Raw genomic sequence first — 26415 nt, forward strand, 5'->3', positions numbered from 1 at the left:
AGTCCCTTGTGACCAGTATACATGCACATCCCCTGAAGGCAGAGCCCTGCTGACTGAGTGTCCTTCCTCTTACTAGGTCAGTTAGCTCCTCTCTGGACTGCTGTACACTCCAGAACCAGGCAGATAACAGCTGGCTGTAGCTGATCGATATGTGCTTGATGACCTTTTGACCTTGGTGAGGAGGACATGAGATATTCTGAATATCTGTTTAATGCCCTTTGAATATTGACCAGAAAACTGAAGTACACTCATGCATCTCTACTCGTATTTACTATAAACGAACATTTACAACAAACTGAAAAGAAATTAAGCATGAAATACATATTCCTCCTCTTGGTAGAAAAAGATACAATAAAATGTTGCTCAATAGCTACTTTTCTTGTAAAAGTGGTTGTTATTCATAAGAAACTATGCTGAGTTTGAGGAATCAAGAAATAAAGAGACAATCGTTAGCTTCAAAATTAGCATTTTATTCGGAATTGTTGGGGTCAGATGTATCATTTGTATTCCATTACATACGATTATCCACAAAGCTTCAGACAAAAACCTTTCCCAGTCTTAAAGCTGATTCAGTAATTAGTGCCAACGGTGGGTACCACAACACCCCACCCACACCCTTTTTTTGGTACAAATTCAAACAGTTGTGCTGACAAGATAGCAATTTTTTCTTTTTTTTGTTCCGTTGTTTCTTCATTTTTTACAAAATACTTTCTTAACTTATCTTCTACACATGTAATGTCACCTGGTTTTTATTTTTTTGCTTTGTAAATAACATTTTTTCATAATTTTTGTTATCGTGAAAAGATAAAAACATGCAAAACCTTTAATTTGTAGTCCAAATTATACATTTACAAGTTCAGAACTTTTTGCACTGCTTCATAGACTACATCAAAAGAAAAAAAGAAAAAAAAACATTATGTACACATTTTCTTTACAGTGAAGAAAAAGTTGAAAGTACCAGATGATGACCAAGGCAAATAAAGTGTACATGGATTAGAAGAAAATAAACAGTTGCTGTTTTTGTAAAGTACTACACCACTTCAGAAAAAAACCTATTCCGCTACAAAAGTATCATTTATGACTCCCTTTATTTGCAACCAGCTGCATAAGTTATATGTTTTAGTGAAAAAAGTCCAAAATTCTAGCATACTGTACAGTGCTGTTCTCAGTTGTTTCTCCCCATCCAGGTTAACAAAGGATCCTTCATCATCTCTTCCTCTTGGTAGTCACTTAAATAATCATTGTCCAACAAACAGCAGTATTGTGTAACCAAAAAAGCATGTAGAAGCATACCATAGTTTAACATACTTAATGTTTTGAAATCACTCCAAAAGTCAGTACCATTAAAGCCTTGAACATAAAACTAATCATTCAGATCCCCAAAAAATGTACAAAAAGGCACATTATATCCCAGTGCTTCTGTACTGTGAAATTCAAGTGTAACTGAGCGCTCTCAATATCAACGATCCAAACAGTGACAGTTCACCAATGTTCCCTCCCCTTCTCCAAAACCATGGACCACATTTCAGCGTATGCCTAAGCCTTCAACAAGCATATGTATGCGTAGACTACAACAATAAGCCTAGATTGGTTGTTTCTGAAAATATTTTGAAATTATGCTGTAATTTTTTGTACTTTTCTGTCATTGTTCCTGTCACCACTCGGTCAGGGGAATATCGGTAATCAGAACCTGTCCACGTCCATCGAGAGGAAAACAAAATATATTTTCTACTTTCCTGGGTTCACCATTCTTTGTCAACTTGTTTTTTTGTAGGTCTTGTCTCCTAGTCATCGCTCCCTCCGTACATGTCTGCCAGTTTTCTGAAGCGAGGGCCCCAGTCGTTGAGGTAATCGTAGTCCTGGTCCCCTCCGCTGCTGGAGGAGTTGAGGGAGCTTAGGGAGCCAGCTGTGGAACCACTGCCCTCGTAGTCAAACACCAGCAGGGAGTCGTAGGGTGGGGCTGTGGGGTCGTTGTCTGCTGCCTTTAGTCCCTGGATGGACAGGAGGAAATAAAAAAACACGGTAAAATGAGTGAGGAGATTAAGGCAATCCAGTCCACCACGACAGACCCAGTCCCTGTCTGACTACAGCTACAAGATGCCATTCACATTCACAGACATGTTCTTATCCCCCACTTCCACCTACACAGGCGAATATTAGACACATTATCTTTGTTTTCCTCCCTTCTACATGATCAGACAATCAGGTCCGGCTCTAACTGTCCGTCTGCAGCACAGCATTTTGGCTGTGATTCTCCCTGATGTTTCTGGCATTCAGGATTATCTAGAACTTGATCAAATGCTGAGATTGAGCATGACCAAATGCCTCAGCTCACTGGAAGGCTGCCACTGATGAGCTGGCCCTCCATCCTCAACCCTCCTTCACTCCCCTCTCCACAGGCGCTGCCTGAGGGGCTTGTAGCGCTGAGAGGAGGAGATCACTGTAGTGGCACTGACAATATGGTAGCTTTCGCCACCACATTCTGGACCATGATGTAGTACTACATACCCCCTCCATTTCATGTGTTTAAGTTTTGCCCTAAAACTATGAATGAGGACTGGGGAACGGTGAAGAAGTGCAGAGCAGTGTGTGTGTGTGTGTGTGTGCGCGCGTGTATGTGCGTACAGTATATGTATTTCTTCCAGTGCGTGTGTTCCAGAAGGTAGGTTGGGATTGGGAGGGTTTCCATTTTGAAGACTGTACTTAACATTCCCAGAAACTCTCATTGCCGCGTGAGATGTCCTTATGGGTTGCTATTGTTTTCATAGCCCATTCCTGGATGTATGTAACGGCATTCCTCCTTCTCTTCTGAGGAGGAGAAGCGAGAAGGATCGGAGGACCAATGCGCAGCGTCGTAAGTGTCCATAACGTTTTATTATAAGATATCAACTGAACACTATGAAATATAAAACAATAAACGTGAACATGAACGAAAACCGAATCAGTACCGTGTGGCAACAAACACACACACGGAAAACAAACACCCCCAACTCAAAAGTGAAACCCAGGCTACCTAAGTGTGATTCTCAATCAGAGACAACTAACGACACCTTCCTCTGATTGAGAACCATACTAGGCTGAACTCAAAACCCCAACACAGAAAAGCACACAGACTGCCCACCCCAACTCACGCCCTGACCATACTAAATAAAGACAAAACAAAGGAAATAAAGGCCAGAATGTGACAATATATTGCTTATATTATCATTGGAGATGTGCTCTGGCCATGAACTGCATTGGGTTCAGGCCTGAATCCGATCTCTTATCACTGCCACTAAAATCTAACAAATAATAACCGAATTAAAAGAAACCAAGCACAACACAGAGTCACGACCAAGCCCCTAGGCTCATTAGAAACATGTCAGATATGTATTGGAGCTCTTTCATTTTGTTGTTACAACACCACTACCACTTTCTCTCGCGCTCTCTGTCTCTCACGCTCTCTGTCTCTCACGCTCTCTGTCTCTCGGTCTCTCTCGCTCTCTGTCTCTCGCGCTCTCTGTCTCTTGGTCTCTCTCACTCTCTGTCTCTCGCTCTCTCAAATAATGGATAGATTGAAACAAAGTTCCTCGACGCTTAGTGATTATTTTCCACTTGTTAGCCTTCACTAAATGTTTGCTCAGGGCTGTGGCGCTGATCATTTGGTGGGAAATATGACAGAGAGATCGTTCATTACAATTACTGCCATCACTGGTCCGGTGGATAGAGCCCCATCCGGCATAACCACCACCCCACTGGCAGTGTGACAAAGTAAGCCAATCACAAAGCTTCATCCTCCTAATTCCACTAAGATTGAATCATCCACTGTGTGAGAGAGACAATAGTCCATTTTAAGAAAACATTGTGCTGTCCTGTCTTTCCTTGTCTACCCTGACTTTCTCTTCTGTTCCACTGCTCACAATACAGGTCTCTGATTGAATTGAATAACATCCTATTCATAGATTTCATAGAATGCCTGCCTCGCCTGGTTCACCAACTACTTCTCAGACACAGTTCAGTGTGTCAAATCGGAGGGCCTGTTGTCCGGACCTCTGGCAGTCTCGGGCCACTCTTTTCTCTGTATACATCAATGATGTCGCTCTTTCTGCTGGTGATTCTCTGATCTACCACTACGCAGACGACACCATTCTGTATACTTCTGGCCCTTCTTTGGACATTTTGTTAACCAACCTCCAGATGAGCTTCAATGGCATACAACTCTCCTTCCATGGCCTCCAACTGCTCTTAAATGCAAGTAAAACTAAATGCATGCTGTTCAACCGATCCCTGCCCACCCGTCCAGCATCACTACTCTTGACGGTTCTGACTTAGAATATGTGGACAACTACAAATACCTAGGTGTCTGGTTAGACTGTAAACTCTCCTTCCAGACTTACATTAAGCATCTCCAATCCAAAATTACATCTAGAATCAGCTTCCTATTTCGCAAATAAAGCATCCTTCACTCATGCTGCCAAACATACCATTGTAAAACTGACCATCCTACCAATCCTTGACTTTGGCGATGTCATTTACAAAATAGCCTCCAACACTCTACTCAGCAAATTGGATGCAGTCTATCACAGTGCCATTCATTTTGTCACCAAAGCCCCATATACTACCCACCACTGCGACCTGTATGCTCTCGTTGGCTGGTCCTCGCTTCATATTCGTCGCCAAACCCACTGGCTCCAGGTCATCTATAAGTCTTTGCTAGGTAAAGCCCCACCTTATCTCATCTCACTGGTTACCATAGCAGCAGCCACCCATAGCATAGGCTCCAGCAGGTATATTTCACTGGTCACTCCCAAAGCCGATTCCTCCTTCGGCCACCTTTGCTTCCAGTTCTCTGCTGCCAATGACTGGAACGAACTGCAAAAATCACTGAAGCTGGAGACTCATATCTCCCTCACTAGCTTTAAGCACCAGCTGTCAGAGCAGCTCACAGATCACTGCACCTGTACAAAGACCATCTGTAAATAGCCCATCCAACTACCTCATCCTCATCCCCATACTGTTATTTATTTTATTTATTTTTCTCCATTGCACCCCAGTATCTCTACTTGCACACTCATCTTCTGCACATCTATCACTCTAGTGTTTAATTGCTATATTGTAATTATTTTGCCACTATGGCCTATTTATTGCCTTACCTCCCTTATCCTACCTCATTTGCACACACTGTATATAGACTTTTTCTATTGTATTATTGACTTTATCTTTGTTTATTCCATGTGTAACCATGTGTTGTTGTTCTTGTTGCATTGCTTTGCTTTATCTTGGCCAGGTCGCAGTTGTAAATGAGAACTTGTTGTCAACTAGCCTACCTGGTTAAATAAAGGATAAATAAAAAAAATTGCAGTAGCAAGTTTCTCTGTTCATTTCACCAGTTGAAATGCTGAATGGAAAAACTTTCCCCCCCGATAACATCTAAATCTTAAATCTAAAACTGTGTGAACTTTTCGTCCAGGACCTGTTGCCAACAAAAGCTTATGTGTATGATGAGGCTAATTTCCCAGACATTACCTCCCTGAGCAGGAACAGACTAAAAGCTGAATAATAGACTATTGTTGGCCACTCTGAGAGAATAAATTCTTAGGAGGATTTGAGACCTATGCTTCAATTTTAACTCCACCTTTTTGAATTAACTGCCAAAGACTCTGTAGGCATGGGGTTGTGTGCACACTCCAGAGTTTGAGCCCAGACCCGTAACCCCACCCTACCCCCCTCCAACCCCTCTCCCTGGGCAGTCAGGTCAGATTCCAACCCCAATGACGACAAGGCATAAACTAGCTGCCAGCAGGGTGTAGTGGATAGAATCAGCCATGACCGCCTTTGTGTGTGTGTTATGGGAAACAGGCTGACATGTACTGCCTGTAATGTGGATGTCTTGGTCAGGATGCTCCGACCCACAACATATTCCTGTCCTTGTATAGAAAGAATACATTAAACAGCAGACTTTTCTCTGCTCCAACAAGTTGCTCAGTTTTGCAACTTTTTTTTGCTCACTGGGCAAAACACTCAAACTCACTCTATATAAATTGAGCTGACAGGAGCATTAAGTGTATTCAGGACTTTTCTGAGAGAGCGAGAGAGCGAAGGAGGGGGAATGGGAGAGATATAGCGTGAGTAGGGGAAGTTGAGCTGAAAGGGCAAGTTCTAATCTAAAAACATGGGAATAGGCCAAAAACTGGGAGAGGGAGAGAACTCACTTTGTAATACTGTGAAAGTATTGTCTGTTGGAGCTGGTGAAGAATACAAGACTGTCTTTTTCATTATAAATTCCCCAGCTGGACTCAATGGTGGCCTGAGGCAAGCGAGGCCATGTCGAACAGAACAGGGTGCCTCAATGGAAAGCCAATGTGCTTCTCTTTCTCATCACACTAGATATCTACAGAGCGAAGTCAAAAGCTAACTCCATCCCATGCTACATGGCTAAGTGAAAAAATAAAATAATCTACAAGTGAACTCTTTGAATACTCATAATAACATGTGTGGATTTAGCTCATTTAAATTGGACACATATAAATAGTGAAGTTTTATCAATGAAAAGAAAATGTGAGGTTTCCATCAAGCTTTTTATGCACTTAAAGTACATTAAGGATAAAAAAAAAAATTATGACAGGCCTTTCCAAATGTCAACAAAACAATGCTAAACAAGGTGGGATCATTTTGTGTCGGTAAAATTAATTAATGCGAGAAATGTCGGTGGATACTTTTTTTATGCGCAAATATTGGTCATGTTATGTGGTCCTCCCACTATGACTTATTGGAAAACCATGCAGTTTATTAGGCTACAGATTAAATAAGTTATGATGAAGTTCACAGGGTGGTGAAAGTGCAACGTGATGAGCTTGATGCTCCTTTCAAATAAAAATGGAGGGTCTATTCAGGTGACATGATAATCGATGCTTGGCTGAAGTTTTCCAAATACAAATATCTCATCATGTAGGCTATACATGGACTCTATCTGCACTCGGACCCAGTTGGCTAGAGCGCACGTGCCAATACCAGAGTGGGCACACTATATAATGCAAAATTTTTTTGTGAGAAAACCATCCGCAGAGTTAAAATGCAATGGAAACCCATTTCCCTTGTATTTTTTAATTCGGTACATATGAACTTGACCAGAAAAGGCATTTTGACGTGCACTATGTCATCACGCACAGCCATTTATCTGCAACAAGTCAATTTGATGGGAACGCATCTCTGGTGGGAGAATGCAAGTTGTTTTTATGCGGATTTTTGAATATTTGCATGAAAATCTATTGCCAATTAGATCGAAACCTTGCTATATTCATGTATTTTTTTAATTCAAAAGGGAAAGTTTATTAATGAAAATCATTAACCTTTCATTTTTGTATTTGTATGTATTTTGGATCCCCATTAGCTGCTGCCAAGGAAGCAGCTACTCTTCCTGGGTCCAGCAAAATGAAGGCATGTGTCTGCTTTTGTTTCAATCAATACTTCCATGAATACAGGGAAAGAGCTTGCTAATTTAACCTCAATGAAATTCAAAACTGAAGCCAGCACCATCTACCTCTGTTTTATTTTATTTCGAAGCGTTCGCTTCATTTCACTAAATTGACAATTGAATGAAACCCTTCTCTAAATCCTTCTGATCTTGCCATTGACAATGGACTTTGAGAGGGAGGCAATTTCCTCTCAACGTTGCATTACTCTAGATGATTGTTTTTTTACCTCGTTGATGAAGTCTCCGATGTCCCCTGGGTGTGGGGCTGCTGACCTTATAGGGTACTGGGGCTCGGGGTGAAGCGGCCTCTCGTCCATACGCCGTATCCCCACGGGTTTGATGGCATCAGGCTCTATCGTGTCGGGCTGCTGGAGCTGGCTCAAGTCGTAATCCTGGAGGAGAAGGGGAGAGGCAGATGGGAGTCAGCAAGGAGCCAGAGATAAGTGTATATCCTCACAGAGCTGGGGAGAGGAGCTTGGCATGGGCAGAACCCCCCCAACCGGATCCAGACTGGAATCCATACACACCACAAGAGGTTGGTGGCACCTTAATTGGGGAGGACAGGCTCATGGTAATGGCTGGAGTGGAATCAGTGGAATGGTATCAAATACATCAAACACATGGTTTATATGTGTTTTATGCCATTCCATTTACTCCATTCCAGCCATTATCATGAGCGACCTTGTAACATTAGAGCAAAAGAAACCTATCAATGGGTGGACTTTAGATTGTTTGTAAACATCACTTAGAACGTTAGCTGTTTTTAACAAGATCCAGCGTCAGGGTCAAGGCTAAGAAACAGAGCATCAGTCGACAAGCCAGTGTCAATAAAGAGGTGTTCTTCTGGAAGGGTGCGCAGGAAACTGTTCTGCTGTAATCAGCCCTAGGCACGGAATAGCGGATATGCATAAGCCATTAATTATCCTATTAACATTGCCAAGGCAACCTGACTGGCTTGTTTGGTTTGTGCAGTGTCGAGAGAGAAAGCGAGAGAGAGAGGGAGAGTTGTGATGTAGATGAGAAGACAGCAGTGAGGAGCTGGACTGATATGCTATCAGAGAAGATATGATGGAGAGAATGCCATGGAAAAATAGCTGTGTTTAATAAGCGTGTATGATGGATTGTCCCTCAGCAGATTTTCAGTAATCCATCCATCTCTAATATCCCCCTTCAAAATTGTCCCTGCTTACTTGCACATATAACTATGCACATTTACACGCTCGCTCGCTCGCTCGCTCGCTCGCACACACACACATACACACACGCAAACAAACACACACACACGAACGCACACACATGCAAACATTTGCATGATTAAAGATGGACCATATAAACACATACAGTGCCTTCAGAAAGTATTCACGCCCCTTGACTTTTTCAACATTTTGTTGAGTTACAGCCTGGATTTAAAATGGATTCAATTGAGATTTTTTTACTGGCCTACACACAATACCCCATAATGTCAAATTACAAATTAATAAAAAATGAAAAGCTGAAATGTCTTGATTTAAAATAAGTATTTAATCCCTTTGTTATGGCAAACCTAAATAAGTTCAAGAGTAAATATTTGCTGAACAAGTATGGTAGAAAATGATGTTATAATACTGTTATTGCATCGAATAAGGTTTCTCATTACTCTCTCATCTGTGTCTGTGTGGACTGAGTTGGGGTGGCAATGGATTTATGATAGCTTGGTAATAAAACGTACAGCCTGCATTCCATAGAATTAGTTGGTGTTTGTGTACTATGAGGTAGCAGGGAAGAGAAGGCTCTGGTATGGATAGCTGATGAGAAGAACCTCGTCTTGGAGGCCAAACCCTGGTTTCTATACAATGAGAACAGTCCTCACAGCAGATACTATCTGATGTGAATTATTCATTTATTTTATACAAATCCTAACCTTTTCACCCATTCCAGACATCTGTTGTTTGTCACATATTCAGGAGGATGTGTCTTAACTATAAAATGCAGTGGTACAGTTCTGCTCACTGGGCTCTCAACGGTCAACTACGGGTGGTCATTGACCAGCTCCATTATTGCAATAATTAATCAATATTAAAGTATGATTGTTTGAAGAAATAACACAGTCTCTCTCACTTGGTTAGAATTTCCACCACACAAGTCACTTAATAAGTTGCATGGACTCACTCTGTGTGAAATAATAGTGTTTAACTTAATTTTTGAATGACTACATTATCTCTGTGCTCCACATATACAATTATCTGTAAGGTCCCTCAGTCAAGCAGTGAATTTCAAGCACAGATTCAACCACAAAGACCAGAAAGATTTTCCAATGCCTCGCAAAGAAGATAACCTATTGGTAGATGGGTCAAAAATAAAAGTTATTACACTTTGGATGGTGTATCAATACACCCAGTCACTACAAAGATACAGGTGTCCTTCCTAACTCAGTTGCCGGAGAGAAAGGAATCTGCTCTGGGATTTCAACATCAGGCCAATGGTGACTAAAACAGTTTCATGACTGAACTCGAGAATCCAAATAGGTCAGATAAGGTTTGCAATGACTAACTTCAATCAGATCCCCTTTCACCCATAGAGGGGGTAGGATAGAACTAGTCGGGATTGACACTCACACCCTGTTGTAAATCAAGGGAGAAGATCCAGGCCTGTGCTCTCAAAATTCACCAAAGCAATGTGCTTAGTCTCAACAGACCTTTTCCCGCTGAAACTCAAACACGATCAAAAGCGAATACTGGAACAATAATTTGAACGTAGAATGTGGGGAAAAGTCAGAGGGGATCTATATAACACTAATGTCATGTTTGTTATTTTGTGAGGTCATTAAAAATGTTATAAAGGAAATACTGTAACTCCAAAAGTATACAAACTACATACAGTTGAAGTCGGAAGTTTACATACCTTAACCAAATACATTTAAACTCAGTTTTTCACAATTCCTGACATTTAATCCAAGTAAAAAAATTCCCTGTTTTAGGTCAGTTAGGATCACCACTTTATTTTAAGAATGTGAAATGTCAGAATAATAGTAAAGAGAATCATTTATTTCAGTTTTTATTTCTTTCATCACATTCCCAGTGGGTCAGAAGTTTACATACACTCAATTGGTATTTGGTAGCATTGCCATTAAATTGTTTAACTTGGGTCAAGCATTTCGGGTAGCCTTCCACAAGCTTCCCACAATAACTTGGGTGAATTTTGGCCCATTCCTACTGACAGAACTGGTGTAACTGAGTCAGGTTTGTAGGCCTCCTTGCTTGGACACACCTTTTCAGTTCTGCCCACACATTTTCTAAATGATTAAGATCAGGGCATTGTGATGGCCACTCCAATACCTTGACTTTGTTATCCTTACGCCATTTTGCCACAACTTTGGAAGTATGCTTGGGGTCATTGTCCATTTGGAAGACCCATTTGCGACCAAGCTTTAACTTCCTGACTGATGTCTTGATATGATGCTCCAATATATCCAAATCATTTTCCTACCTCATGATGCCATCTGTTTTGTGAAGTGCACCAGTCTCTCCTGCAGCAAAGCACCCCCAAAACATGATGCTGCCACCTCCGTGCTTCACGGTTGGGATGGTGTTCTTCGGCTAGCAAGCCTCCCCTTTTTCCGCCAAAGATAACGATGGTCATTATGGCCAAACAGTTCTATTTTTGTTTCATCAGACCAGAGGACATTTCTCCAAAAAGTACGATCTTTGTCCCCATGTGCAGTTGCAAACTGTAGTCTGGCTTTTTATGGCGGTTTTGGAGCGGTTTTGGAGCAGCACTCTTCCTTGCTGAGTGGCCTTTCAGGTTGTGTCGATATAGGACTCGTTTTACTGTGGATATAGATGCTTTTGTACCTGTTTCCTCGAGCATCTTCACAAGGTCCTTTGCTGTTGTTCTGGGATTGATTTAAACATTGATGTAAACAATTGTTGGAAAAAATGACACAAAGTAGACACAAAGTAGATGTCCTAACCGACTTGCCAAAACGATAGTTTGTTAACAAGAAATGTGAGGAGAGGTTGAAAAACAAGTTTTAATGTGTTTGAAAAGTTATAAGAGATTATTGTTTTCCATAACGTTGCACAGTGAGTAATCACCACCCCAAAGTGGGGTAGTGTGCCAGCCTGCCGGAACCGTCCCTTTCAAGGAAAATATATAAATAAAGAAATTAACACAGGAGACCAGAAAAAGCATAAAACGGTAGCTACATGTTTAAAATGGTTAGAACTTTGATTCTCAACACGAGGTGGAGATGATAAACTCACCTCTAAGCTCACAACTGGAGCTCGGTACACAAAGGAGTGAAGATGGCAGAAGGTTTCAGACTTTACCTCTCTCAGGGGTCCCTCGATCTTTTCCTCTTGGCCTTTTGGCACAGCACAATAAGGCGCATCTTCGCCAACAAAGCCAAAGCTTGGCTTTTCCTCTTGGCCTTTCGACCCATTATTCCCCACAGGATCAAGCCAACGCCTTGACAAAATCATCAAAACTTCTGCACCTTTGACCACGTTCCTGGGAAGCCAAATGACACTGAGACGTTAACCTCTCTGGGATAGGCGTGATGCAAATGTCTCACCTGGCCAAATACCAGGAAATATTCAGAGCGCCAAATAAAAAAAAATGCTATAAAATTCAAACTTTCATTAACCTCTTGGTGTTGAAGAATAGCCATAGGTGGCCACATTGCGTAAGTGCTCACATGGTGGCTCCGAGAGAGATAGAGGTAGCCATTATTCCAATCGGTCCTAGTGAAAAACGAATTGTCCCGACGGATATATTATCGAATAGATATTAGAAAAACACCTTGATGATGGATTCTAAACAACGTTTGCCATGTTTCTGTCGATATTATGGAGCTAATTTGGAATATTTTCTATCCTAAGCTGTCAATTATCTGCATATTCTATTATCTGGTCCTGAAAAATAGCCTGTTTACTTTGGGAACGTTATTTTTCCAAAAATGAAAATAGTGCCCGCTAGTTTCAAGAGGTTAAATCACACATGTACAATACCAAATTAAAGCTACACTCGTTGTGAATCCAGCCAACATGTCAGATTTCAAAAAGGCTTTTCGGTGAATGCATAAGAAGCTATTATCTGATGATAGCACAACAGTAACCAAAGAGACAATAGCATATTTCAACCCTGCAGGCACCACACAAAACACAGAAATAAAATATAATTAATGCCTTACCTTTGAAGAGCTTCTTCTGTTGGAACTCCAAAATGTCCTAGAAACATCACAAATGGTCCTTTTGTTCGATAATGTCCTTCTTTATGTCCCAAAAATGTAAATTTATTTGGCGCGTTTGATTCAGAAATACACCGGTTTCAACTCGCCCAACATGCCTACAAAGTATCTAATAAGTTCCCTGTAAACATGGTCCAAACATTTCAAACAACGTTCCTAATCCAACCTCAGGTACCCTAAAACGTAAATAATCGATACAATTTAAGACTGAATAAACTGTTTCTAATACCGGATAAGAACCATGTGAAGCTCGCTCCAGTTCATGTGTACTAAAATAGTAGAGTCCACCTGGAATGACACTTACAATGAATAGGACTACTTCTTAATTTCTCAAAAGAAAAACATTGAACAATTTCTAAAGACTGTTGACATCTAGTGGAACTGCGACCAGGTTCCTAATAATAAGGGTATCCCATAGAAAACAATTGGAAAATCCAATGCCCTCAATTATTTTTTCCCCTGGATGGCTTGTCATCGGGGTTCCACCTGCCATATCAGTTGTGTTATACTCACAGACAATATTTTAACAGTTTTAGAAACGGTAGAGTGTTTTCTATCCAAATCTACCAATTATATGCATATCCTAGCTTCTGGGCCTGAGCAACAGGCAGTTTACATTGGGCAATGCTTTTCATCAGGAGGTGAAAATATTGCTCCCTACCCAAGAAAGGCTAGCTACCCTACCGATTTATTCCATAATGTTATCCTACTGGAACACATGATTAGAGCGTTTTACTAGTTGCATTGTAGTTGAGACTACACATGGCAAGGAATGATTATTGTTTAAAAACAATTGGGAGAAGGTGGAAAGTCCAGGACTGGACATTTTTTACAACCAGTGTGGGACACCTCAGTAATATTTCAAGATGTATTCTAAGTTTATCCCTGTCGAGGGGCTTGTCCGCCCCTGCATGTACTCATGGGGAAGTTTGTGCTTCAAAACGCTCAGTGGCTGTCATGGCTTGCCATTCACGTGTCCCACTCAAAGCGGTTTCTGTCCCACTCAAAGCGGAAAATGTATCGGAAGCAGAGTCCACTTTGAATGTTGATGCTTTGTTTCCTGAGACAGGAAGTGTCTAACGGACAAGAGAAGTTAATCTTAGCTTCAGTATTGCATGACTCCAAGGAGGAGGGAAGTTGCTCACACACAGAGACTGCTGGCTCAAAATCATGAAATGAATAGTCTATCAGGTCCGCTGATTTAATGTGACGAGATCTCATAATATCTGCTCCTGTCGACAGATACTCCTTGTGGGTGACTGTGTTGCAACCAGCATTAGGAGAAGACAGTGTGGTCAGTGGAGACAGCACGGTGACCACAATTGGTTGTTTTTCCAATCCATCAGTGGGACAAAACGATCCATCAAGTCTGCTCCAAGTAGCAGGAGTTCAATGTCGAGGCTGGTAACATTCACAGGGTAAAAAAGCGATACATTTTGGAAGTCTAGTATCAGCATGAGTCACATTGTGAGAGGCGAGGAAGTTGAGTTAAACCTCAAAGTTTAGTTCCGCATCGTACCGTTTTTAATCAACGTTTAGCTGTGTTCACAGTCCTTTTGAGATCATTGAACTATGTTTGAGAGATGAGCGATATTGTCGAGCCCGAATTAATTATCGCATCACAGGTTAAGCAGTCCTCCAGGACGGTTTCCAGGTAGCGACTTTCAGAGTTGCGTTCTGTAGTTATATTCCCCACAAAGTGGAGTGATTGTTCGCAACGGCGTGATGTGCCATTTGTGTTCATGGTGAAAACAGATAGACTTATCGGAGTTTGAGTGGAATTGGCTATTGCAATGTTGTTTACCTTGTGTGTTACAACATTTGTATCGAAGTCTATTGTCAAAGCCTGTGGGCTTGTTTCTGGATCAAGCGTGCACTGGATTGGGTTTCAAGTGATATTGGGAGTTATTGAATTGTTTACGTCCTCGCTAATGCTGTTAATTTCCGGCGGACCTGTTCTCCGCAAATTCTACGCCTAGTCATGGCAACTTATCTTTTTCCTCATCCTCATTTTTTTGGGCGCTTCTGTACTTCTCTTAGCAGAACTTTTAGAGAGTATTGGTTTATGTTTTTAGCATCATTGAATGCTTTGGTACCCTTGTGCCCTGACACGTTGTGTGGGTTGATTGTAGCGGTAATCATTTCACTGGCGACGTTCTTTATAGTTATTTTGACCACAGTGGTTATTAGTGTCGTGATTTTGTGGTAGATACCGTTTTTGTGCATCATCTCTCACCGCTCCTGAGTCAGAATGGTGCCGGAGGGGATGGCTGCTGTTTTACGTGCTCCTAACCAACTGTGCTATTTTGTTAGTTTTTTAAAACGTATTTTGTACATAATGTTGCTACTACCATCTCTTATGTCTGAAAATAACGTCTGGACATCAGAACAGCGATTACTCACCTCGAACTGGAAGAAGATTTTTTCTTTAACGAGTCCGACGTGAATGGTATACTGCTTTCAAGGGAACGGCCCAAATCCCCGTCATTTGCGTGAAAAAAAGATGGAGAAAAAGGTAACGGAGGTCGGGCTGCCTTTTGAGAATTCGTAGGCGAGTGAGTAAACCCCCACTGCATCCATTCTATTGGCCAACGTGCAATCATTGGAAAATAAAATGGATGATCTAGATTATCCTACCAACAGGACATTAAAAAGTGTAATATCTTATATTTCACATTGTCGTGGCTGAACAACGACACGGATAATATAGAGCTGCCGGGATTTTCCATGCAACGGCAGGACAGAGAAGCTATGTCTGGTAAGACGAAGGGTGGAGTTGTGTGTCTATTTGTAATCCAATAAATGTCCTTCCACTTCATGATTGTGTCCCACTTGTTGTTGATTCTTCACAAAAAAATACAGTTTTATATCTTTATGTTTGAAGCCTGAAATGTGGCAAAAGGTCGCAAAGTTCAAGGGGGCCAAATACTTTCGCAAGGCACTGTTTGGTACTCTTTGGTCTTGGCCATAGTGGAGTTTGGAGTGTGACTGTTTGAGGTTGTGGAAAGGTGTCCTTTATACTGATAACAAGTTCAAACAGGTGCCATTAATACAGATAACGAGTGGAGGACAGAGGAGCCTTTTAAAGAAGAAGTTACAGGTCTGTGAGAGCCAGAAATCTTGCTTGTTTGTAGGTGACCAAATACTTATTTTCCACCATAATTTGCAAATAAATTAATAAAAAAACCTACAATGTGATTTTCTGGATTTTTTTTCTCATTTTATCTGTCATAGTTGAAGTGTACCTATGATGAAAATTACAGGCCTCTCTCATCTTTTTAAGTGGGAGAACATGCAAAATTGGTGGCTGACTAAATTATTTTTTGCCCCACTGTATATCAAAGGAATTAATCGAACATGGACCATTTCTGATGTTTATGGGACATATTGGAGTGCCAACAAAAGAAGCTCGTCAAAGGTAAGGCATGAATTATATTTTTTATTTCTGAGTTTTGTGTCGCACCTGCAGGGTTGAAATATGCTTTTCTCTCTTTGTTTACTATGGTGCTATCCTCAGATAATAGCATTGTTTGCTTTCGCTGAAAAGCCTTTTTGAAATCTGACATGTGACAAGTGTAGCTTTAATTTGCTATTTTGCATGTGTGATTTAATGAAAGTTTGATTTTTTTAGTAATTTATTTGAATTTGGCACTCTGCATTTTCCCTGGCTTTTGGCCAGGTGGGTCCCACATATCCCAGAAAGGTTAACAAGTATCCATGTTGGTGATATGAATGGTGTCAGGATAATGAAAACCGAGGAAGGGTCAACAACATTGTAGTTATTCCACAATACTAACCTAATTGACAGAGGTAAAACATGGGACCCTGTGCAGAATAAATATATTCCCAAAGCATGGATCCTGTTTGCAACAAGGCACTAAAGTCAAACTCCCCAAAAATATGGCAAAGCAACTAACCTTTTGTCCTAAACACAAAGTGTTATATCTGGGGCAAATCAAGTACAACACATTACTGAGTACCACTCTCCATATTTTCAAGCATAGTGATGGCTGCATCATGTTATAGGTATGCTTGTAATCGTTATGGACTGGGGAGTTTTTCAGGATGAAAAAAGAAGCGGAATGAAGCTAAGCACAAATGCAAAATCCTAGAGGAAAACCTGGTTTAGTCTGCTTTCCACCAGACACTGTGAGATGAATTCAGCTTTCAGCAGGACAATAACCTAAAACACAAGGCCAAATCTACACTGGAGTTGCTTACCAAGAAACAGTGAATGTTCCTGAGTGGCCGAGTTACAGTTTTGGCTTAAAAAAACACAAAAAAGGTGAAGGGCTATGAATATTTTTTTTAGAAGGCACTGTACATGACTGAAAAAAAATATATATATAGACACAAACACAGACACACAAAAAATGTTGTTCATATAAACACATGTATCAGGTTTATCTTAATAAAAAACACATGGATCATGTTTATCTTAATATAAACAAATGTATCATTTTTATTATAATTTTCTTTACACCCTTTTTCTCCCCAATTTCAATCTTATCTCACTGCTGCAACCCCAACGGGCTCGGGAGGTGAAGGTCTATCTATTCACGTGTCCTCCAAAAAACAGCTAAACCGCGCTTTTTAACACCTGTCCGCTTAACCTGGAAGCCAGCCGCACCAATGTGTCGGAGGAAACACTGTTCAACTGACGACTGAGGTCAGCCCGCCACAAGGGGTCGCTAGAGTGCGATGAGCCAAGTAAAGCCCCCCGCAGGCCAAAATCTCCCCTAAACCGGACGACGCTGGGCCAATTGTGCGCCGCCCTATGGGACTTCCGATCACGGCCGTTTGTGATACAGCCCGGGATTAAATCCGGGTCCATAAGTGACGCCTATAGCACTGCGATGCAGTGCCTTAGACCGCTGCGCCACTCAGGAGGCATCGTATCATGTTTATTTTAATAGAAACACATGGATCATGTTTATCTTAATAAAAACAAATGTATCATGCTTCATTTAATATAAACACATTGATCATGTTTCTCTTAACATAAACATCCAAACACAGATTGACAGTCACATTGGCTGGAAGGGGACAATGGACGTTACACATCCTAGAGCAGAATGCCATGTGTGCGTTCCCTCTAGCCTCTGTCCTCCTCCCAGCCCATCTCCCTGTGACCCTTCCATGACCTTCTACGCTACAGGGTCATCCCAGAGGTCAGGGCTTAGTAACAGAGAACTACGCCATAAAATTACAGTCACAGAGCCACAACTGGATAATGATGACACACTACGCCCTCAAGGTAACCATTCTTCACACATCACACCACTAAGCACCAACCCGCAGACATATCATTTCCCCTGCCACGCCCGGACAACACAATGAATCACCAACACTGTGGCTGGACATTCCAATGTTGGACTTTAGCCTCCCCTTGATCTTAAAATGGGTGGAGCTGGACAGTAAACAACCACAACAACATTGGATAAACAAACTCATCACGTAAGGGGAGGATTTTCTTAGGCCCTATTTTCACTTCAAATGTCTATTTAATATTCTGCTTAAAGCAAAGGTTTGGCTGACAATGGCCCTGAGCTGTACCTATTGACTGACTGCGTCCTTCCTCTGAGTGAGAATTTAAGAGGTTACTGTTTTCCACCCTTTTTTTCATTTGACAATTGAATGATTAATTAGGCTACCTGCTGCGGCTGCATAAACAGGTTTGTTCTGTCAAGAAAAAATAGCCCGGTGGTAATTTAATAACAGGACTGTTTTTCCAGATCTTCAAGCTATTTTGTTTGTGTGGCCTCGAAATAACAATTTCCATATGTATTTATAACGACATCATATGCAGCGCTCCACTGGGGTCCTTTGAAAAACTAGACAGAGATCAAGAGGTAAAACTTTATTTGGATAGTCCCATGTAGATGATCTACAGATTGTCATACTATCATCAGACAATATGTTGATAAGCAAATGCTTGCTAAGGTTAGGTTAAGAATAAGGGTTAGGGTATGGTTAGGGCTAGGGTAAGGGTTAAGTTTAGTTAGGATAAGGATTTGGGTTAGTGGATAGTTAGTTTAAATGTGGTCAACATATGCAAAATTACTAAACAGGTCGTAATGCAACAAAATAGGAAAAATGCAAGGGGGGTGAATACTTTCACAAGCCACTGTACAAACCATCTACTTACAACAATCCAAAAAAAGTGTTACCCAAAGATGTACTTCAGTTTGAGACTGCATTTAAGTGCAGGCAGGGCTAAAATTACACTCATCACGATTGAGTTTCTCTATCAACTTACAAAACTTCCACAGAAGTTTCTGGAATTTGATATTCTTTCTGCACCACATTATTCTCCACTTCCCACATGGCCAGTGTGTGTGCTGATCATCTGTCTCCTCTTGGTAGAATGAGTGCCACATGGACTAATAAAAACCCAGGTAATGGCAGTCAGCAACTAAAAAAAAATACTTTGAGAGCGCCGAGCGGCCACTGCACTGACACTTCAATTTCCTCCCCAGCGGGAGAGATAGGGAGAACAGAGGTGAGGCATTATATAGTCCACATCACTGGGACAGTCTGGTTCATTTTTTTACCCACAATACAACCCCGACAGACTGACTTCCAGATTCCATAGACAAGACCATTTCCTTCTCACATCCATCCCTCCTCCTCCCCCTAGCTCAAAATGGAAGCTTGTTTTCTTTCGATAAATATGAAATGTGTCAGCCTTCCTGCTTCTAAGGTCTTTGAGGAGGGTTATATCACAGTGTCTTCAGACATTACAGTGTGTGTGTGTTTCTGGGTGTGTGTGTACTTCTGTGTGTGCACATCCTTATGCGTGCCTGTGTGTATGTGTGTGTGCCAGTGTGTGTGTGTATGTGTCTGTTTGTGTGTGGGCCTGTGTGTGTGTGGGTGTGTGTGTCCCTGTGTGTGTGTGGGCCTGTGTGTGTCTGTTTGTGTGTGGGCCTGTGTGTGTGTGTGTGTGTGTGTCTGTTTGTGTGTGGGCCTGTGTGTGTGTGGGTGTGTGTGTCCCTGTGTGTGTGCGCCTTTGTGTGTGCATGTTTCCTCCTGCTCAATCATTGGTAGATATGTAGATGGAGCTTCATTATAACACAGCAGCAGATGTCTGTCTCCCAATTACATTATCGCTGCAATAACCAGCCCTGAACACTACCTGGCCCAGTGTGTGGAGTCCATCACAAAATGGGCCCATGGCAAGAACACACTCCATTTGTTAATGATATTACCAGACATTTACAAAATCATTCCCTTGTAATAACTGGAGTTTATTACAAAAAGTGTGGGTTAGTATCGTAAGTAATCTGATGTCTTGTGTGTGTGTGTGTGTGTGTGTGTGTGTGTGTGTGTGTGTGTGTGTGTGTGTGTGTGTGTGTGTGTGTGTGCTCCTGCGCGCGTGTGTATGTTTGTATATATGCGTGTGTGTATGTGTGTGTGCACGTCTGCATGCATATGTGTGTGTGTGTGTGTGTGTGTATATATGTTAGTATATGTGAGTGTGTGTGACTGTATGTGCGTGTGGGTGTGTTTCCCTACCTGGTCCTCTTCTCCTCCTCCCTCCTCGTCATACTTCAGGATGTTGTCTCTGACATCGTCCTCAGGGTCAATAAGCAGCTGCTTGGCCTGACGCTCCTTATCACGACGCTTCATCCATACCACAAACAACAACACAAGAACTACAGAGGAGGAATGGAAAGGGAGGCAGAGAGGGATCGAGAGAGAGAGATATAAAGAAATAAAAAGAGAGAAAAATATCCCATATTACAAAACATAAGATATTTTGCATACACATGTAAATCAATTCAGAATGTAAACCTTGCCACGAGATTGATCAGTGCTATCTATCTTTTGGGTAATCCAGAAATAATCTACTGCTATCTCTTGGGCATGATGTTTAGCTCCTTAATAATCCCTGCGGCTATGTTTAGGAATGGTAAGGCGTGACATTTATCTTGTTTTGTACAGTGCCTTGCAAAAGTATTCAACCCCCTTGGCGTTTTTTCCTATTTTGTTGCATTACAACCTGTAATTTGAATAGATTTTTACTTGGATTTCATGCTTTGTTTCACAATAAAAACACGATTTTGCATCTTCAAAGCATGTTGTGTAAATCAAATGATACAAACCCCCCAAAAATCTATTTTAATTGCAGATTGTAAGTCAACAAAATAGGAAAAATGCCAAGGGGGTGAATACTTTCGCATGCCACTGTATGTGTGTGGTGGGCGGGGTGACGGCACTGGTGTCCGGTGTGTGTGTGTGTGTGCATGCGTGCACTGAGGCAAAGCGGCAGTGGGACACTCACTGAGCAGGATAATGATGCAGAGCAGGATGGCAATGATCGCGCCCGTGCCCAGCCCTGCAGCGACAATGTGCTGCTGGTCGGTGCAGTCCCCGTTGTGGTCACACTGACACACCTTGACCCGCAGGTAGGATGTGTTGGACATGGGCAGGTTGCCAGAGTCAGTGATGATGATAGGGATCTCGTAGATGCCGCTTTCCAGGAAACCGATCTTCAGGCTCAACTGGGCAAAGTCACCTGGGGGAGGGAGGGAGTGGGGGATGATGAGAGCGGGAGGGAGGGAGACGTAAAGGAAGAGAAAGAGAGAGAAATAGAAAAATGTTACTTCATGACAAAAAACTAAATAACACAAAACAACACTAACCTTAACCTCTACATAACAAATCCAAGTCCAACTATTTCATCTCTGAACTTATCTATATTGAGTATACAAATGAGATAATCAACTTATTACTACTGGGAAAAAAGCTGAACCGAACAGCATAACTTCCTGTACCTGGACGTTGCCAGCATATGTCATCCAAAACATGGTCAGGATTTATATTTATCATTTTATAAACCCACTGATGACCTTTTGATAATGGCGCTTAGGCTAAACTCCCCCAGCTCCTACTAACCATTTGGCTGTTATCCTATTAAGATATTTATTCACTATGGTTTACACTCACAACATCTAACCACTAGCAATGCACAACAAATGAGTCATTCCTCTTTTTTTGTGTTGGCATAATTAGCATAATCAATTAGTGAGCTGCTTGATAAAGCGAAGGCCTGCTATTAATCTCTTTTATAGTACATTGTCTACATTAAGGTCATGTGAGGAACCCACACTGAGAACACTGTCTACTGTTATAGGTCACTGCACCTGACCCTATGGAAAGCCTGAAACCACATGTCAACCCATGGACATGAAGCCTTTACAGTGATGCCTCTATGCCAGTGCCAAGCACATACAGTCCCAAACCCTATTATCACCATCCAAATAACTAGGGCCACACAGTGGTTCTCCATTTTCACTGGCAGTTAATTGATGAATGACATTTATTGGCCAGAATGGCTCTTGGTGACCCAGGTGTAAATCGGTCTCTGATTACATGGGAAGAATGAAAACCAGAAGTACTGCCGACCCACAGGCCCAGGTATATTGATTAGCCCTCATTTTGTTATTGTTGTGTCTTACCACTGAGCCGTGTGATGGTCCAGTTTCTCTGTATGTCTGAGGGCCTGTTAGCCAGCTCGAATGCGAAGGGTCCGGCATTGGGGCTGAGGTCTCCGTCTAGTGCTGTGATGTTGAAGCCGTTGGGCTCAGGTTTCTCACACATCTCAGTCTCCTGGGGGTAGACGTGGGGCGCGTTGTCATTTATGTCCAGCAGGAAGATCTGCAGGGTGCCTGTACCGCTCGCTGGGGGGATGCCTGGACGGGACAACACACACACACAGACAGACAGAGACACACGCACGCACACACGTACATTGATAAAAATATAGATTTTAATAAATCAACATAACCATAAGGGGAAATATATAAAGAAGTGATCTGCCTCATTTTAATGCATGATGTCTCACTGCACTGTGGTAATGCATAAAGTCCTTATCCTGAGCCTGGTGCTTGGTGGTAAACTAGGGCATAGAGGAGCAGCAGCAGCCACCCTGCAGGGACAGGACCCCTCCAGATGGGGGGAGGGCAGAGGGTTTGGGTGTGTGATCTGAAGAGAGTGTGTCTTCCTGACGAAGGGGGAGGCCACGGGGTGAGAATACTAAAGCAGACAGACAGAGAAGAGCCTACTGTCGTTGCCTTAGCCCCGGAGCCCCAGAGCCTCAGCTCCTCTATGTATTCATGGGGCTAAGAGGCTTTTTTGCCATTCAGGCCACGCTCAAAGGAGCTAGTCATCCAATCCTAACCTATTAATGCTGAGAAAACTCTATATTGGGTGAGTTTAAGCCTATTGGCCTGTTCTGTGCTCCGTGGAACAGGCTAAACCCGAACAGAGGTAAATCCAGTCAGGGAAGGAGAGAGGAGAGAGGTGAACACGTCCACAGTATGTCTGTTTAGTCTGGGCTGGCTCGGAAACAATTCCTTCAACAGGGTGGCTTTTGCTACATTGATGTCAGGGACAATGTTAACCTTGAACAAGGTAGCTGGGTTTGACATTTTTGCTTGCTAAAAACAACATTCTCCTAGGTTACTTGTGGGAAGCAGATATTAGAGCCTGATGGCTAGGCTACGTACCGCTGTCAGAGGCCAGGAAGGTGGCGCTGTACATGTTGTCCTTCACGTAGGGCGATTCACGGTCCAGGACGGCGATGGTTGTGATGTGCCCGGTGTTAGGGTCGATTCTCAGCCAGTTGGCTGGGTCTGAGAGCCTGGTGTATCTGAGAATACAAAGGACGAGTCAAAAGAGAACCATTGCGCTCTCCCACAAGCTTGATCGGTGCGTAAAACCCGCAAATTCAGACAAACAAAAAGGTGTAATGGGTCTGCACTCAAAAAGATGTCACATAAAGCTTACTTCCTGATTCTACTTTTTAAAATGAATTTCACTGCATCAGGCTTCACAGCCTTCTTCAGTGTGTACATTTACAGAGAACGAGGAAAGCTTACAGAAGATACAAGACAACCTTACATGTTAGTTTTTCTCTCATGCAGACATGTAAATGTAAGGCTAAAGGTGTTGAATGTTCAGTAAAAGGGAATGTTTTCATTGACGTAATGCTAGTCAGTGCTTTGAGCAAACTGTATGAAAAATTCTGCATGAATACAGCTATTTAGTGTCATTACTACCTAATGGTCTGCTGCATGAATCTATCAGGGTCCTGTGCTGTGAAGGTGGTTAGTGCTGATTCTGGTTGCATCCCCTCCTCAAGTTTGATGAGTTTGGGGTTGGGTTCAAAGTTAGGGCTCTCGTTGACATCGATGACCCTGATGGAGACCGTGGCGGTGGACTGGCGAGGGGAGTGGATGCCCCGGGCGAGGGACACCTCGTTCACCGCTACCACTGTCAATACATACGTCCTGCTGATCTCATAGTCGATTGGCTGTAGGGAGGAAACCAACAGTATATAAGTGCACTGTATGTTTCATTGAGTGTAAGAGAATGGATGGATAAAGTATTTATTCTGTTTTTCTTGATCAGTAAAATATTAGTATTATTTTTCTAATGCCATAAGACAAAGAGCCCAGGAGAAGTCAACTAGGAGCTACTGTAGCTAGTTCTACAACTGTTGACCAATTAGTCTTCAATTGCTATACACACACACACGCGCACGCACGCGCACGCACACACACACACACACACACACACACACACACACACACACACACACACACACACACACACACACACACACACACACACACACACACACACACACACACACACACACACACACACACACACACACACACAGAGAGTTAAATAAAACAGCTGACATGCACCTTTGCTCTCTCTGCTATAGATAACTCCTATAGCTTGCAAACATAGAAGGCATTATAAACTATTCATTTAATCTTTAAGAGCTGTCTTCGCTATTCATGGTCAGTGACCCCTAGGGGGGCCCCCATGGGGGGGTGGATTGAGTCTGAGGGGGAAGCAGCCAGTCTCACCTTGACAACAGTTACCAGGCCCTCGTTAGTGGTGGGGTCGGTTGGCACGGAGAACCTGCCGGTGGGGTCGCCCCCGGTGATCTTGTAGACAGTGTTCCAGGCTGGCGTGTTGGGCTGGTCTTTGTCTGTCACCGTTAGGTTGGCCACGATGACATTCACCCGGTTCTCAGGCACCTCTCCAAAGAACTGCATGAATAAAAGATGGGGGATGGGACAGAGAGCAGTTAGAGAGCAGTTAGACATACTGCTGCGCCAGTGGAAAACACAGGCTCTGTGCTCCAGCACTACACTCCCGACATTTCAGGTAAATAAATGTCCACAGCAACTTATCATGTTATCTTCACCATCTCGGTCTGATAGAAAAACAATACACTTACATTACACAGAGGGGAAGCATCTCTCACAAATACATTCAGCACCTTTCTCTGCTCTCTTCTCCTCTGCTCTCGCTCATCTCCTCTCTTTGTCTGCCTGATGTACTTAGGATGTCAGAACTTACATGTGTCAACATCTGCAAGCAAGGCTGAGTGTGTACTATGTGTGGGTTAAGTACATATAGACAGTGTGACAGTGCTATGACTGTAACACACCGTGTGGTGTAGTACATGGATGTGAAGCTGTGTTCTTTCTCACCGTCTCTGCAGTGAACTCCGGTGGGTTGTCATTGATGTCCGTGACTTTGATGACGGCGGTGGCGGTGTTGGAGAGACCGTACATGGGGTTGCCCTCCATGTCTGTGGCCTGGATGATCAACGTGTACTGAGGCACTTTCTGCAAGAAGAATAACATGTTGGAAAATAATTAACTATGTATACGAATAACACCTAAACCCTTGTGTTGAGCCTTACGTGTAGGTTGAATCTTACATAAACCAAACTAATGACAATTTTCAATTTCTCTAAATTATTAAGTTCAAGTTCTCTTATCCTAACAAACTAATATCTGACAAACCACAAAGAGGAGGTTGAGGAATCCTAGTTATTCTCACAATGATCAAGTCTACATCATTTCCCTGTGGAGAGAGAAAGGATTTATAGAAGTCTGCTTGCTGTGGGAGTTCAACACTTCCACATTTCCACTATGTGTAGCATCATGGTGCATGATGGGTAATCCTACTGTAATAAATTACTCCCTTCACATTAAAAGCCACTCAAGTGACTAGGTAATGAGAATTGGGCAAATTACTTTCACGGTGGTAACTGCCGTACATATAACAGCTATAACAGTGGCCCCAGGGGTGAACTTGATATAGCAGGCCAGCTAGCCAGATTGCCCTCGCCAGAATTGCACCAACTGGCTTTGTTTCCCCACCTCAACTTATATATTTATTTCGTCACTTCCATCCAGTATAAGCAAGACCATCGCCATGCAATTAAATAGGAGAGTGTTACCATTAATAGCAACGGGGAGAAAAATAAACATTTATCTGCTCAATGATGCATGTTGCCTCCTTGTTAGAGGCAATAAGTATGAAGTGGGCGATGAGTCCATTTCTGGGCTCCGTTGGTAAAATGGTAATCAGTCATGCTTAGCGAGCTTAATTAGTTTTGAGACACAGTGAAGATTATCATCAGCAAAAACAACCCAAAACTACACTGTTCTGTTTGTTTTCAAATCTGTATCTGCAATCCACAGCTCATTTAGGTAAACAAAGGAAAGGATATCTTGACTTATGCATGTTAGAGGAGTGGTGTGCAGCAAAGGAGGCGCACACATGAATTAATGTGATTAATGGCTCTGATACTGGGACTGTAACCTTAATGCTACTGCATTGGGGGTTTAATAGGCACACATATGCGCGTGCACACGCATACACAAACTCCTGTATTGCGTACCTCTCTGTCCAGGCC

At 42.4% G+C, this 26415-nt stretch overlaps 1 protein-coding gene across 1 annotated transcript in view; it reads right to left on the reverse strand.

The window, feature by feature from the left end:
• Positions 1–449: 449 nt before the first annotated feature.
• Positions 450–26415, reverse strand: part of LOC110530422 (cadherin-2) — a 102187-nt gene continuing 76221 nt past the window's right edge. Inside the window, exons 7-16 of the mRNA XM_021613477.3 lie at positions 26401–26415; positions 25199–25336; positions 24566–24751; positions 23744–23997; positions 23192–23334; positions 22142–22375; positions 20965–21198; positions 20196–20335; positions 7681–7845; positions 450–1991 (exon numbers count right to left, since the gene is read on the reverse strand). The exon at positions 26401–26415 is cut by the window's right edge and continues 158 nt beyond it. Of these exons, the coding sequence (XP_021469152.2) occupies positions 1785–1991; positions 7681–7845; positions 20196–20335; positions 20965–21198; positions 22142–22375; positions 23192–23334; positions 23744–23997; positions 24566–24751; positions 25199–25336; positions 26401–26415 (1716 nt within the window). The 3' untranslated portion in view covers positions 450–1784. The remainder of the gene's footprint in view (positions 1992–7680; positions 7846–20195; positions 20336–20964; positions 21199–22141; positions 22376–23191; positions 23335–23743; positions 23998–24565; positions 24752–25198; positions 25337–26400) is intronic.

This window comes from Oncorhynchus mykiss, chromosome 8 (genome assembly GCF_057628025.1).
Source record: "Oncorhynchus mykiss isolate SJ-2025 chromosome 8, ASM5762802v1, whole genome shotgun sequence".
NCBI classification, from domain to species: domain Eukaryota; kingdom Metazoa; phylum Chordata; class Actinopteri; order Salmoniformes; family Salmonidae; genus Oncorhynchus; species Oncorhynchus mykiss.